This window comes from Lynx rufus, unplaced genomic scaffold (assembly GCF_022079265.1).
Source record: "Lynx rufus isolate CCGP_SWC_20201006 ecotype Redwood Valley unplaced genomic scaffold, mLynRuf1.p SCAF_11, whole genome shotgun sequence".
Lineage (NCBI taxonomy): Eukaryota > Metazoa > Chordata > Mammalia > Carnivora > Felidae > Lynx > Lynx rufus.
The window spans coordinates 11,133,752-11,148,242 of NW_025814825.1; the positions used below are offsets into that span (position 1 = coordinate 11,133,752).

The 14,491-nt window shown below is 36.9% G+C and overlaps 1 protein-coding gene across 1 annotated transcript in view; it reads left to right on the top strand.

Moving 5' to 3' along the window:
- TET1 (tet methylcytosine dioxygenase 1) overlaps window positions 1-9,466 on the top strand; it is a 123,588-nt gene extending 114,122 nt beyond the window's left edge. Inside the window, exon 11 of the mRNA XM_047072861.1 lies at window positions 5,350-9,466. Coding sequence (XP_046928817.1) covers window positions 5,350-6,365 — 1,016 coding nt within the window. The 3' untranslated portion in view covers window positions 6,366-9,466. The remainder of the gene's footprint in view (window positions 1-5,349) is intronic.
- The last annotated feature ends 5,025 nt before the right edge of the window (window positions 9,467-14,491 follow it).

Below are 14,491 nucleotides of genomic sequence, written 5' to 3' on the forward strand. Positions count from 1 at the left end.
TTTTTCTATTTATGCTTTAAGAAAACAAACAGAAACCTGTTTTTCTTGTTTGGTCCCATCTACTTTGAAGCCCTACTCCTTCTTGGAACTTGGGAAATGACATCACTTCCTTGAAGTCTTCCTTGGTCACATTTAGCATCAAATACAAGTAATCCAGTCAACAAATATTACTGAGTACCACTTTGTGCTGTTCTGGGGGTTGGAAAGTGAGCAGTGAAAGAGGAGAGAGAGCTCTGTGAGAGAATTCTATTTGGATATGGTTGTCAGAAAGCTATTTGTTGAGAATGGAGCATTTGAGTAAAGTCCTTAGGCCAATAAGAACCCTTAGTGTTTTTATTGGGAGAAATAGCATTCTACGCAGAGGAAATGGCAAATGTAAAGATCAGGGGACAAGAGGTTACCTTGAATACTTTATGCAAGCAAAGAGGCCAGTGTGGCTAAAGCAGAGCATGAAATGGGGAGAGGAGTAAGAAATAGATTGGAGAGGGAAGAGGGGTGTTGGAGCATTTCATCTCGGGCTTTGTTGACTGCTGTAAAGATATCAGCATTTAGTGAGTGAAAGGAAGGCTACTGGAGATTTCAGAATAGAGAGGGGCTGGGGCACCTGGCTTGCTCATTTGGTGGAGCATTTTACTATTGATCTTGGGGTTGTAAGTTCAAGCCCACGTTGGGTGTGAGGTTACTTAAAAGTAAAGTCTTAAAAAAAAACATAGAGATGGTGTATGATGTGACTCAAACTTAACATTCTGCTTACTGGGTTGAACTAGAAACCAGTAGACAGAACAGAAAAGTAGGGTAATGGTAAAGAAGAGGCTACATTCTAACAGCTCAAGAAAAAGGTGATGGAGCTTGAACCAGACTGGCTAATGAGGACATGAGAGATGCCTGGTTCTGGATCTGTTTTCAAGGTAGAGTCAACAGGATTTCTGAAAAATCTGGATTGTGGACAAAAAAAAGTCTCACTGTTTACCCTGGTGTTATTGGTCTGGAGTGACTGGAAAGATGGGGAAATCACCAAGAATCATGAGAAATGGGAAAGAACAAATTCTGAGGGAGATCAGAAGCTCACTTCTGGACCTGTCAAGTTTAAGACACCTGTCAGATAACCGTTAGGTAAACAGTTGAATAAGAGTGTAGTTCAAAGAAAAGATTTTGGCTGGAGGTATAACTTAGGAAGTCAGCTGCATAGAGATAGAATTTCAAAGCCTGAGAGTAAATGAAATCACAGAAAACTAAAGGAGGTAGAAGGAGAAGTCCTGGGAATTCCCAATTTGTACAGGCTTCAGAGATGAACACAGTCTTGGAAGGTCTGGTGAGGTATTAATGGAACTCTAAGAGTATATGCAGTGTTTCAAGGAGGGAGTGATCAACCATGTCAAGTGAGATGAAAACTGAAGTTTCACTCTGAGTTTTACAGGCGGTGGGAGGTCCTGCTTGAGCATTATTGAAGTAGATTGCTGGCAAAATGGGAGAGAAATGGAGAGATTCTTGTGCTTGGTTATAAAGGGAATCAGTTGAATGCAGTGAAGTTTTAAAGGTTGAGAGGTTTTTTTCTTTTTTTTTTTTTTTTCAAAAATTTTTTTAACATTTATTTATTTTTGAGACAGAGAGAGACAGAGCTTGAACAGGGGAGGGGCAGAGAGAGAGGGAGACACAGAATCTGAAACAGGCTCCAGGCTCTGAGCTGTCAGCACAGAGCCCGACGCGGGGCTCGAACTCACGGACTGCGAGATCATGACCTGAGCCGAAGTCGGCCGCTTAAGTGACTGAGCCACCCAGGCGCCCCGAGAGGTTTTTTTCTTAAATGGAAAAATGTTTTAAAGGTATAGAGTGAGTGAATTATTTAATGAATCTCACTTCCCTCAATAATAAATTGCAGAACTCACATCATATTATCTTATCAATTACTTCATCAGTATGTCATTAAACAATAAGTAATTTTTATAACCGCAATACCTAAAACAAACAAATCAAATATTGTTTTCATACCAATCAATGTTCAAATTGCTCCGTTTGGGGTGCCTTTGTGACTCGGTAGGAGAGCCACCTGACTCTTGATCTCAGGGTTGTGAGTTCAAGCCCCACATAGGTATGGCATGGTGCCTACTTCAAAACAAAACCAAAAAAATGCTCCATTTTTCTCCTAAATGATTTTTCTTCTGTTTTTCATTTTGTTTTGTTTAAAAAAATTTTTTTTAATGTTTTTATTTATTTTTGAGACAGAGAGAGGCAGAGCATGAGCAGGGGAGGGGCAGAGAGAGAGGGAGACACAGAATCCAAAGCAGGCCCCAGGCTCTGAGCTGTCAGCACAGAGACTGACGCGGGGCTCGAACTCACAGACTGAGATCGTGACCTGAGCCGAAGCTGGATGCTTAACCGACTGAGACACCCAGGCGCCCCACATTTTGTTTTGTTTAAATTATTATCCAAACAAGGTCACACGTTATAGTTATTTGATATGTCTCCTAAACCTTTTTTATTTAAGCTTGCTTTTCCAATTTTTCTTTTCTCTTTTTTTCATATAGCCAAAACCATTGTCCTGTGGAGACAAATTCAGCTTCCACTTTAAAAACACTATTTAGGGGCGCCTGGGTGGCGCAGTCAGTTAAGCGTCCGACTTCAGCCAGGTCACGATCTCGCGGTCCGTGAGTTCGAGCCCCGCGTCGGGCTCTGGGCTGACAGCTCAGAGCCTGGAGCCTGTTTCGGATTCTGTGTCTCCCTCTCTCTGACCCTCCTCCGTTCATGCTCTGTCTCTCTCTGTCCCAAAAATAAATAAACGTTGAAAAAAAAAATTAAAAAAAAAATAAAAACACTATTTAAAGACCACTGTCCAATTTGAACACTCTTGTTTCTTCACATCAGGAAATATATAGCGTCCAGTGATATCTCTTTTTTATGATGTTAAGACTGATCCATGGTCCAGGTGTTGTCAATGGGAATCACTGATCATAACATTCCCTATGAACTTTTTACCCAATCATTTTAGAAACACTTAATATCATATTATATATATATATATATATATATTTTTTTTTTTTTTAGTATTTGTTTATTGTTGAGAGACAGAGAGAGACAGAGCACGAGCAGGAGAGGAGCAGAGAGAGAGGGAACACAGAATCCGAATCAAGCTCCAGGCTCTGAGCTGTCAGCACAGAGCCTGACGCAGGGTTCAAACCCATGAACCATGTGATCATGACCTGAACCAAAGTCAGGTGCTTAACCGACTGAGCCACCCAGGTGCCCTCATATTCTATATTCTTTATTACATGAGCAGCAACAAAGTCCACCATTCTTCCATTTGGTGGTTGATCTTCTTTTACAAAGAAATATTGCCCTTACCAATAACTTGTTAATGCTGAGATATGGTTCATGTAGGGAAATTAGAATAAATGCTTGGCTATTTGCCTTTATTCACCGGTTTTTAGAATACAAGTTAGTTCCTAAGCAATTTCCAGTGTGTTCATTTTTTTTTAATTTAGTATCTTTTGGATCTCAAAATTTTTTAATTTTTATTATTTTATTACTAGTATTTTTATTATTAGTTATAGTTCATATTTCAGTGCATATTAAATAGGGTTTTTATTCCTAACTAAATATGAAAAATGCTTTAAAAATCTTCAAATTGAAACCAAAAAATCCTCAAATTGTTCAATCTTTGATCAGTAGAAACCCATCATGCTGGCTTCTGAATTTTTTTGTCATGACCTCGATTGCCTTTGATAGTTTCCTTAGCTTCCAACACGATGTTCCAGGCTTGTTTTATATAACACTGCCCCATATATAAATTCAGCCATCTCTCCAAGGAGCCCGAGGGAACAAAATACACCATGAATTTGTATTCAACTTTACTCAACTATAGAATTACGGGGTATTCCTTAACTTGTTTGATTTTTTTCATATTTACAACAAGAGTTTGCTTATTTATTTTTTGTAAGATGAGAGAAATGACAGAGCAGGCATTTATACAAGGCTAAGAAAAATTTAATAGAGAGATAGTGAAGAGGCAAGATGGGGAGAATTAGGATAAGTTTGTTTGAATATAGCTCCATTTTACAGACACTTATTTTGGATTTATTTTAAGATTCACATACCTGATTCCATACTGCCTGTAAACAGCATTTCTACCAACTTTATCTTTGTGTCATTCCCCAGTAGCATCTTTACATGTTATGTTTTTTTTTTTTTATTTTTTTTTAATGTTTATTTAATTTTGAGACAGAGCATGAACGGAGGAGGGTCAGAGAGAGGGAGACACAGAATCTGAAACAGGCTCCAGGCTCTGAGCTGTCAGCACAGAGCCCGACGTGGGGCTCAAACTCACGGACCTCGAGATCATGACCTGAGCCGAAGTCGGCCGCTTAACCAACCAAGCCACCCAGGCGCCCCTACTGCTATGTTTTTAATACTATATACCTTGATGGGGTGCTTGGGTGGCTCAGTTGGTTAAGTGGCCAATTCTTGATTTCAGCTTAGGTCATGATCTTGTGCACACATGCGCTCTCTGTCTCCTTCTCAAAATAAATAAACTTTAAAAAATAATAATAATAATACATACCCTGTTGGTAGTGCTCTGCACAATATTAGGCTTATAACCCCGTGTCTTTTTGTAATCTTAACCCATAAGCACTATTCTTTTAGTGTATTATTTATTTATTTTAAGAGAGAATGACATCACGAACAGAGTGGGAGAGGGAGGGAGAGGGAGACAGTGAATCCCAAACAGGCTCATGCTGTTGTCACAGAAAGCAACAGGGGGCTTGAACTCACAAATTGTGAGATGGTACCTGAGCCAAAAGCAAGAGTTAGACACTGAACTGACTGAGCCACCTAGGTGCCTCTTCAACTAAAACTTTTTCTGTGACTTCCTTTGCCTAGTAATTAACTTTGCCAGTTATGATGTTATCATGACCCAGAAATATTTATAAACTATTACTTATTTTTACTTTTTTGGAAATGAGATCATGCAATAATCTCTTTGGGTAGAAATATTGTTCTGAATCATCATGTTATTACCTGTGTTGTATTCCAAGGTATGATTTCAATATTTACTTTATAGCCAATTAGGTTGTTTCTAATTTCTTAGTATTTTAATCACTGGGCATCCTTCTGGCTAAATGTGTACCTAGGGAAGCATTCTTTAAGGAAATTTGTTGGTTGGAAAAGCATACCAAACTACATGCGATTTTAAACTATGCTTGTATGTTTGTCTTAAAGTAAATAGAACAAAACTGACCAACACTGCCATCATCAATGTTTTGTCATGTATTTCTCTTTAAAATACTCCTTAAAGACAACTACCTAAAGTAGTTTGTACTTATCTTCGCATTTGGTGTCCTTTTCTCTGTTTAGGGAATAAAACCGAAGCCTTGCACCTTGAAATAAAAAATGAAACTGAACCCCATTTTATCTTCAAAGGTTCGGACAACACTAAAACCTACTCATTGACCCCATCCATTCCTCACACATGGAAAGAGGCTAACATACCTCCAAGTCTCTCCTGGTCCCCTAAGACTGTGTCGGCCACAACAGCTCCTTTTAAGAACGATGTGTCGTCAGTTTCGTACGGGTTTTCAGAAAGAAGTAGCAATCCTCACTGCACAATGCCTTCTGCGAGACACGGTGGTGCTAATGCAGCTGCGGGGGAAGGCGCTGGAATTGCACAGCCTGGTGAAGTGGTTCCTCTTCCCACCTTGTCTACTCCCATGCCAGATTCCTTGGTTTATTCTGAGCCTCCCACTGGTCCATCTGAACAGCTATCTTCTAATCATCCAAACCAGCACCCCCCATTCACCGCCTCTCCTCATGACCTTGCGTCCTCTCTGGTGGAAGAAGATGAGCCACACTCTGAAGCAGATGAGCCTCTCTCAGATGATCCCCTCTCAGATGACCCCCTGTCACCTGCTGAGGAGAAATTGCCCCACATTGATGAGTACTGGTCAGACAGTGAGCACATCTTCTTGGATGCCAACATTGGTGGGGTGGCTATCGCGCCTGCTCATGGCTCCGTTTTGATCGAGTGTGCCCGGCGAGAGCTTCACGCGACGACTCCTGTCGAACACCCAAACCGGAATCATCCCACACGCCTCTCCCTTGTCTTCTACCAGCACAAAAACCTGAATAAGCCCCAACATGGTTTTGAACTAAACAAAATGAAGTTTGAGGCTAAAGAAGCTAAGAATAAGAAAACTAAGGCCTCAGAGCAGAAAGACCAGGCAGCTAATGAGGGTCCTGAACTGTCCCCTGAAGTTAATGAATTGAACCAAATTCCTTCTCATAAAGCATTAACATTAACCCATGACAATATTGTCACAGTGTCCCCCTATGCTCTCACACATGTTGCAGGGCCCTATAACCATTGGGTCTGAAAGCTTTTCTCCCCTTCTTAATGCCTTTGCTAGTTTTGTGTATTTTTTCAAGGTGCTGTTAAAAGAAAGTCATGTTGTCGTTTACTTATATCTTCATCTCACCCATTTGAAGGCTGAGGTAAAAAAAACAAAAAAAAACAAAAATGGGGTGGGTATTTCTTAACTGTGACTATATTTTGACAATTGGTAGAAGGTGCACATTTTAAGCAAAAATAAAAGTTTTATAGTTTTCAATACATAAAGAAATGTTTTGGTTAGGTGTTAACCTTGATAGAATCACTCAGTTTGGTGCTTTAAATTAAGTCTGTTTACTATGAAACAAGAGTCATTTTTAGAGGATTTTAACAGGTTCATGTGCTATGATGTAAAATCAAGACACAGTGTTAACTCTACACAGCTCCTGGTGCTTACCCACATCAACAGTTAAAAATAAGCTGCATTATTTTTTCATGGTGCCATTGTTCCAACATCTTCCAATCATTGCTAGAAAATCGGCATATTCCTTTGAAATAAACCAATGAAATGTTTTCTCTCAAAATACTCTCCTGTATAAAATAATTCATTATTGTTAATAATGGTTGGAGGCTGTTCATAAATTGTAAATATATATTTTAAAAGCACTTTCTATTTTTAAAAGTAACTTGAAATAGTATAGTATAAGAATCCTATTGTCTATTGTTTATGCATATTTGCATACAAGAGAAATCATTTATTGCTGTGTAGAGTTCCATCTTGTTAACTGCAATATGTATTCTAATCATGTATATGGTTTGTTGTGTTCTTTTTTTTTTAATGTGTCCTCATGCAAATATTAGCTACTTATAAAATAGTTAGAACATGCAAAAATTGTTCATTTTCTCTAAAATCGGAATTAGGAAGCGTATCACCGATATCGATTAACGTTTTATTTGGAGCTGAGTAAGAGTGCTCTCTTCTGATTTATCAAGCAACAGTGGCCCCAATTTACTTTCCCTCCAGCTTTCTCAGTATAATCATGAAAGGTTTTTCCAAAAGGAGATGAAACACAGTAGGAATCAGAAGAGTCAAATGCTTCTAAAGTTTCAAGGTGTTCAAATATAAAAATAAAGTAGCAAAAACCCTACCCATCCCAACTGCCTTATTTGTTCTTAAAATCATTCTGGTACAGAATAAGAATAAAATTCCCGTAGGAATCTTTTAAAAATAAATTCCCTATCATCATCACATATCCACACATCCGAAACAGTAGGAATGGTATTGCCCATTAATACTAATCCAAAGTAGTTGATTTAAGCACATTCGTTCTAGGAAAATGAAAACTCATCTTCTCTGATAATTGCCTATGTTCTAGGTAACAGGAAAATAGGCATTCCATTTATGTTAGCCCTCCCATTATATATTCCCATTATTTTATTGGCTCATTTTATAACAAAACAAAAAGGATTGCCCGAGCAAAATGTTTAGAACAAGAAATTTCAATGAAATACTTGATTCTGTTAAAATGCAGAGGTGCTATAACATTCAAAGTGTCAGATTCCTTGGGAGTGTGGAAAACCTAATTAATGGTGCTTCTCCCTTGGAAATGCCATAGGAAGCCCACAACTGCTAACACTCAACAATTTTGGTGCAAAAGCAAACAGTTCCAGCAAGCTCTCTAAAGAAAAACTCATTGTAACTTATATTAAAATAATATATGGTGCAAAGTATCAGTTTCAAGCTTTTGACTAATACAAGTAAAGGAATATGAAGGGATTGTATATAACAAATATCCATTGGTAGACCATCATCTTGTACAAGTAGATTTCTGCTTCTTGAATATGTAAAATAGGGTGATTCATTGACTTGTTTTAGTATTTTGTGTGCCTTAGATTTCCGTTTTAAAACATGTATATTTTTGTGAGCCTAAGGTTTCTTATACATATAAGTATATAAATAAGTGATTGTTTATTGTTTCTGCTGCTTCAATAAGATATTTACTAGTATTAGACTATCAGGAATACGCCCTTGTGATATTTCATTTTAGATATTAGGCCTTAGCTCCCACTAGAAATTATTTCATCACCACATTTAATGGATCAAGTTTTAACACCCTTTATCCATCCATCCATCTTCTTACCATTCAACACTTACTAAATGTCTGCAGAATTTAAATGTTAGCTTTTGATTTTCTTTGAATCGCCTCCCATGACAAAGTAAACTTGAAGAATTTAAATCCTAAAAGATGTTTTTATCCATGGTTTTCAAAGAAACAGCAAGTTTCCTTCAAAAGAATCCATTATAATATATCTGCAGAAATTCCCATCAGGGTCACTAACTGAATAAGTTTCTTAACAACTGAACTTGAAGCTCCAGTGTTGACTTAGGGGAATATTGAAAATTGTGAAGTTGGCTGCAGTTGCCCCAAAAACATATATGAAAATATCCCTTCTCAACTAAAATGTTTTCCATTCCTTATTATAATTCACACCATCAATAGCCTGCCTCAACCGATAACCCCATGGTGCGAACCACACGTGATCCCTACTTTGTTGGACGTTACTTCATAAGTTTAAATTAGCAGTTTACCATCCCTTTGTCTGCCCTGTGATTTTTTTTTTAACTCCTGCTTATTCAATGTTCTACAGCATTGTGATTGTATGCTAGCAACACTGCTTTTAGACTGCTTTTATGAAGCAAGGAAATAAATTTGTTTGAAATGACATTTTCACTCAGAAAACTGGTCATCTAACATTATTTCTACACCTCTTATGTTTTACTGTCACGATCACCTTTTGCTTCACCTCTCTTACAGCACTCAAATTGAGTTTATGAATCTTCTGCCTTTGTTCATGGTATGATAATTGAATTCATTGATACGTGATCCCGTGTTAACCCAACCTGTCCATAATATGTTACAAACTTACTAACTGCAATGAACTGCCTATTTTAGAATCCTACAATATATCACTCTGCCCTTCAGACTCCCATTTCTAATGGCTCTCAGGCCATGGTTGGAAAAAAATGTTTTCTTCTGCTTATCAGCCTCACCTGTATCTTCCAATCCATCTACAAAGTACCAAGTACATCATGTCATAGACCTAATTGAAACATATTATTGGAAAGTGAGGCTAGCTGAAAATGTATAGCTGTAGGTAAATTTTTGCAATATGTTAGCGAAATGTTTGCAGCTTACCCTTCTAACATCTTTGTTATGCAATCTGCATGTGAAATAATTTAATTTGTTAAATATAGAATTTCAACTAGATGAAATCCGTAAGCAATTTACTTAAGACATAACCCCAGTACATACTTAATTGAATGCATACCCTTGTGTAAATGAGATAACAATTCATATGAAGTAACCTACTTTCTAATGTTATTGCTTCAGTGGATTTGAATGGATCATCATTTATTCCACAATAGCATGTATGAAAATAACCCCAAACTACTTAAGTTTATTCTTTAAGACAAATTCTATTCAGATTTTTTTATCTGGGACAAAGTTTTGACATTGCATGACAACTTCCACCTATGGCGAGCACAGGACTTCCTTTGAATGTGCTGAGTAAATCAGTAGCTGTATGTGACTTTTAATAATATATAGCTACCTTCTATTTCACAACTTCTTGCTGCATGGAAATTTCTTTTTAGTCTAGATTTAGTACAACTGTGAGTTTTGATCTTCTGTACAATTTTATGACAAGAATTGTGAAGTAATATGGTAGTGGCCTCTCATAGCCCTGGAAGACACCTTAGAAGTCCTATAGTTAAATCACTGGGGCCTAAAGAGCAGATGTTAATGTCAGTGTATAACTTACGTTTATAAATAGAATTTAAACCATCAAATGAAGGCCACTTTGTTGTGCGTAGGAGGATTTTAGGAAACAAACTTGATTTCCTCACCCAGGGAGTATTGTATCACTGGGAAATAACCTTATTGCAGTACATGTGAAAGATAAAAATGGCCTTTTATTTTTTCTATTACTTTTTTTGTTTGGTTTGGTTTTTTATTTATTTATTTTTTTGTTTGTTTTCCTGAGGGCTTCAGGAAAATAAGTCAAGTGAAATTGGATCAAGATTCCCCTGTGTGGGAAATCTAGCTGACTTTTACCTATGAAGTTGTCCTGTTAACTAATCCAACAAAATGTGGCAATAGTCTTATTTGCTATTTCAATAAAAAATATATATACATCAAGTACTTACACGGTACAGGCTTTTATTTCCCCTGGAACAATTATTAGGCATATATAAGGAGTTATGAAAAATTGAATGATTAAAAGAATTGGAGAAAGTATATCCAGTGTATATATATATACTACCTAGCCATGGTTGTACAGTCTAGTCACACCTCCTGCCAAGTTGGCCTCACAAGTAAATCCTAGCATAGTTAATTTTGAAGTGATTGTCTACCTGTATTAGAATACTGTTTTATTGTGCACAGTTCCTAAACTTGCCCATAAGTGTATTGAACTTGTAACTTCAATGTCAACAGTAAGGTACACTCAACCAAGTGATGATAATGAGTGCCCTGATTCCTGAAGAGTCTGGACTTATCTAAATCAAAATTGTGCTCCATTTTGAGCTTTCTTCTAACAGGTTGAGAAAATGATGCCACTTATGGCTCTGGAATTCAATTCAGAAAGAATCAGCATGTCTATCAGAAGCTGGATTCATGTATTTTCTTAGAATGTATTAAGATTTATTGGCGGGTTTTTGTTGTTTCTTTGTTTTCTTTTCTCATGTATAAAAGAGTGTCTAAGTTCTTCTTTTAATTTTGGAAATGATAAAACTGGCTTTTATGCAAGACATCACTCTTTTTGTCTTGAACTCTACAAACTTCAATTCTCTTTATTCCAGTACATCTAGGTGACTTTGTTTCAATCCCCTTGTCTTCTGGGCACCTGATCAAATACCACTGTTCACTTCGAAAGGCATGTATTTTATTCCTTCAAGCAATCCAAAGGTATTCCTCATTTTGCCACTCCTAATTTTCACTTCTCCTTTAAGGGCCCCACAATGTGTTTCTCTTTTGATAGTATGCAATATTTAATATATCTAGCTTTAGAAGTCAAACCCTTGTCTCAGCTTTGTTGGCCATACTTTTCCCATTCCTACTGTGATACCATGATCCCGCCGGGATCACAAGTTTTTCTTGTTTGTTCAGCCATACATGTCCCCTATAACTGAAGCAAAACTTAGTCTAAGGTAGGAATGTTATTATCAGATTTTAAACACATTACATCTGATTTAACCGATTTATGTTTGTGCGCAACTTGCGAAACTCCTGTTGAATAGTTTAACCTAGTTTTCCTAAAATAGAAATTTTGTCCCCAGCAGCTGTTATGAAAGGCATTCTCTCTTGTCTTGTTCATCAGAAAAAAATCTTGCAGCTGTCAGAAACATGTTCACTTTTGGAGAGACAGTATTAAGAAGTAATTTCCTTCTTCATTTGGCTAGGTATAGACTTGCCATCTTTGACCAGAAACTGTGCTTGTTATTTTTCGTTTTTCATTTCACTGACGCTATGCTGTTACTAGTGTACTTTCATTCTTTTTACAGTTTTTATCCTTTCCTCTGATTTTCTTTAAATTAAAATTCTATTGCTTCCTCTCCCTGTTCTGCCTCCATTCCCCATGCTCCCTACACATATACACATGGTTCATTTCAAGAATAGCAGTGATCTTGGTCAAGGTGTCTTTTCCTGCCTTCTAAAATCATGTTTCACAAATCCTTTGTGGAATAATACCAAAAAGAATCAAAATATTTTATTTAGCCATTTTTGGGTAGAGGCAAATTCAGTTTTTAGGATTAGATAGTGGTCATGCGCCCATTGTTCTCTTTAACAATCCCAACAATGTTTGTCTCTTAACTTGTTTATTAGTGCTTGAGTGTTTTGCAAAAAAAATTGTATAAGAAGTTAAATATTCTAGCACTATTTCTGCATAGCTTTGCTATTTCAGTACAATACATTATACTAATTATAAGTTGTCTGACCAGTGACTTTGAATTAATAACAGGTCTGATTTCTAGAGTAGATAAATATTTTTTTTTGCACGTTTTATCTTCTGGCCCAGTTTTGTGGATGATATCTACTTTCTAATGTAAATTTACCCCTTTAGAAATTGGGTTTTGACAATAATAGGAAATATTCTAAAATCTGGGTGAGAAAGGTTAAAAATGAACTGAAAGTAACTTGAGGAATTCTTAAAGATGGGATAAATCAGTTATCAGGAGTTCTGAGTGTAATAGGGGGGATTTAAGGGGCAGAGAGGAGGGAGATTTGTGCCCCTATTCACAATCTGCTGGTTCACTCCACCAGCCCAGCCAAAAATTCATTAATAGCTCTCCCCCCCACCCTATAAGTTTTATGTGAAAAATAGCTCAAAATGAGGAACCATTTTGAATGCAAATATGGTAGTAAGAAAATTATAATCCCTGTATTTTATAATGTTTTAGGTTATCCAAATGCTTTACAATGTGCTCATTTTTTCTCCCCAACACTGAGGGTTGGACAGATGTCCAAATGTTCCCGTCTTACTGGTGGTGAACCTGCTGATTGGCAAGAGTAGCAAATGGCTTGCTCCAAGTCATACACCAAGTCAACCCATCTGAGACTAAACCATTTCATATCTGCAGACTGCTAAGTGCATTTCTGCATCAGGGAGTCTGGGTGCCTCAGTCAGTTAAGTGTCTGACTTTGGCTTAGGGCGTGATCTCACAGTTCACGAGTTCAAGCCCCACATCGGGGTCCAGGCTGGTGGTGTGGAGCCTGCTTGGGATTCTCTCTGCCCCTTCCCTGTGTGCACACTCTCCCTCTCAAAAATAAATAAATGCATTTCGGCATCATAAACAATGACTTAGTATTAGTGGGTAGAAATTTTGTCAGACCAGATCTAAGAATAATGTAAACCCTATTTAACATATGCAAAACATGTTTCTGACGTATTTTGTTTCCACTATTTATTTAGCCAGTGATTTCTTAATGCATACTTTGGAAGGTCTCCCTAAATTCCCAGAACTTTTGCATTAGGGCTTAGATTAATGAAGTTTCAGTTTTTCCCCTGTAAATAAACCTTTTAATAAGGAATGTCCCTGTGCTACGAAAACAAAGGGAAACCTCAATAATAATTGTTTAAAAAATACTACTTTTAAAAAGACTAAGATCAGCAGTTCATAATCAAAGTGTAATGTATTTGTTATATTGAAGTGCAGGTGTCTAGAAGGGAATGTGCTCAGTAAACTGACTATTTTAGTTTTCAGGTACTCATAGTAAAAATGTAAAGTTGTTGACATCTCTAAGAGATCGTACTGTTTCCCACTTATTTAAATTTGTTTTGTTTTGTTTTTCCTTCCTCTTTGTTTCCAGCCATACAAAGTCTCTAGTCAAAGTTTAAACATACCTTTGCCCAGAGAGTTAAGAAAAATAATGAGATGTATTTGTAAAGCTTTTAGTAAGTTCTTTGTAAAAATAAAGAGGTAGGATATTTTGCCTATTCCATCAGTACATTATGGGTTGCTAATGAAAAACCCAAACTTCCCTAAATAGTCAAAATAAATTCCACTTTTGGTGATTTGATTCAGTAACTGCCTATCCTCACTAATTAATGCCTGTTTGTGATATTCTAAAATGGCTGACAACATAGGACCTTACAAAAACAGCTCTTAAAAAAAAAGCAAAACAAAGATTAAATATTTTTTATTACTATGTATGGTCATTTTTTTTAAACTTCTATAACAGATAACATTGTGATAGGTGCTTTAAGAGAAATATTTTTCCAGAAACGGTTTTATAGTAATAAAGGGGGGGGGGGTGGGGAGGGCAGCTTTTGCATTGTTACCTATGGGTGGATGGTCATCTTTGAGTTACTAAGAAATCATGAAGTGTTCCCTGAAGAGAAATTTGTAAAGCTACTTGGCAGAAGGAAAAGCATTACTTTCTAGTTTCTTCATTTTCTCTTGTGTTATATGATGACCTACCAAGTAGATTCACGTGCATATCAATACTTTGGTTCAAAGGAGAAGAATGAGTACTTCTCAATAGTGGGAGTGAAATATTCACAGATACTTCATCATGGGGAAATAGAGTAGTACTGACCTTTCAATAAAGAAGTACCAATTTCACAAGTTAATATTCCTGTCTCTAGGTGACTTTTCCTCCTCTGAGGGTA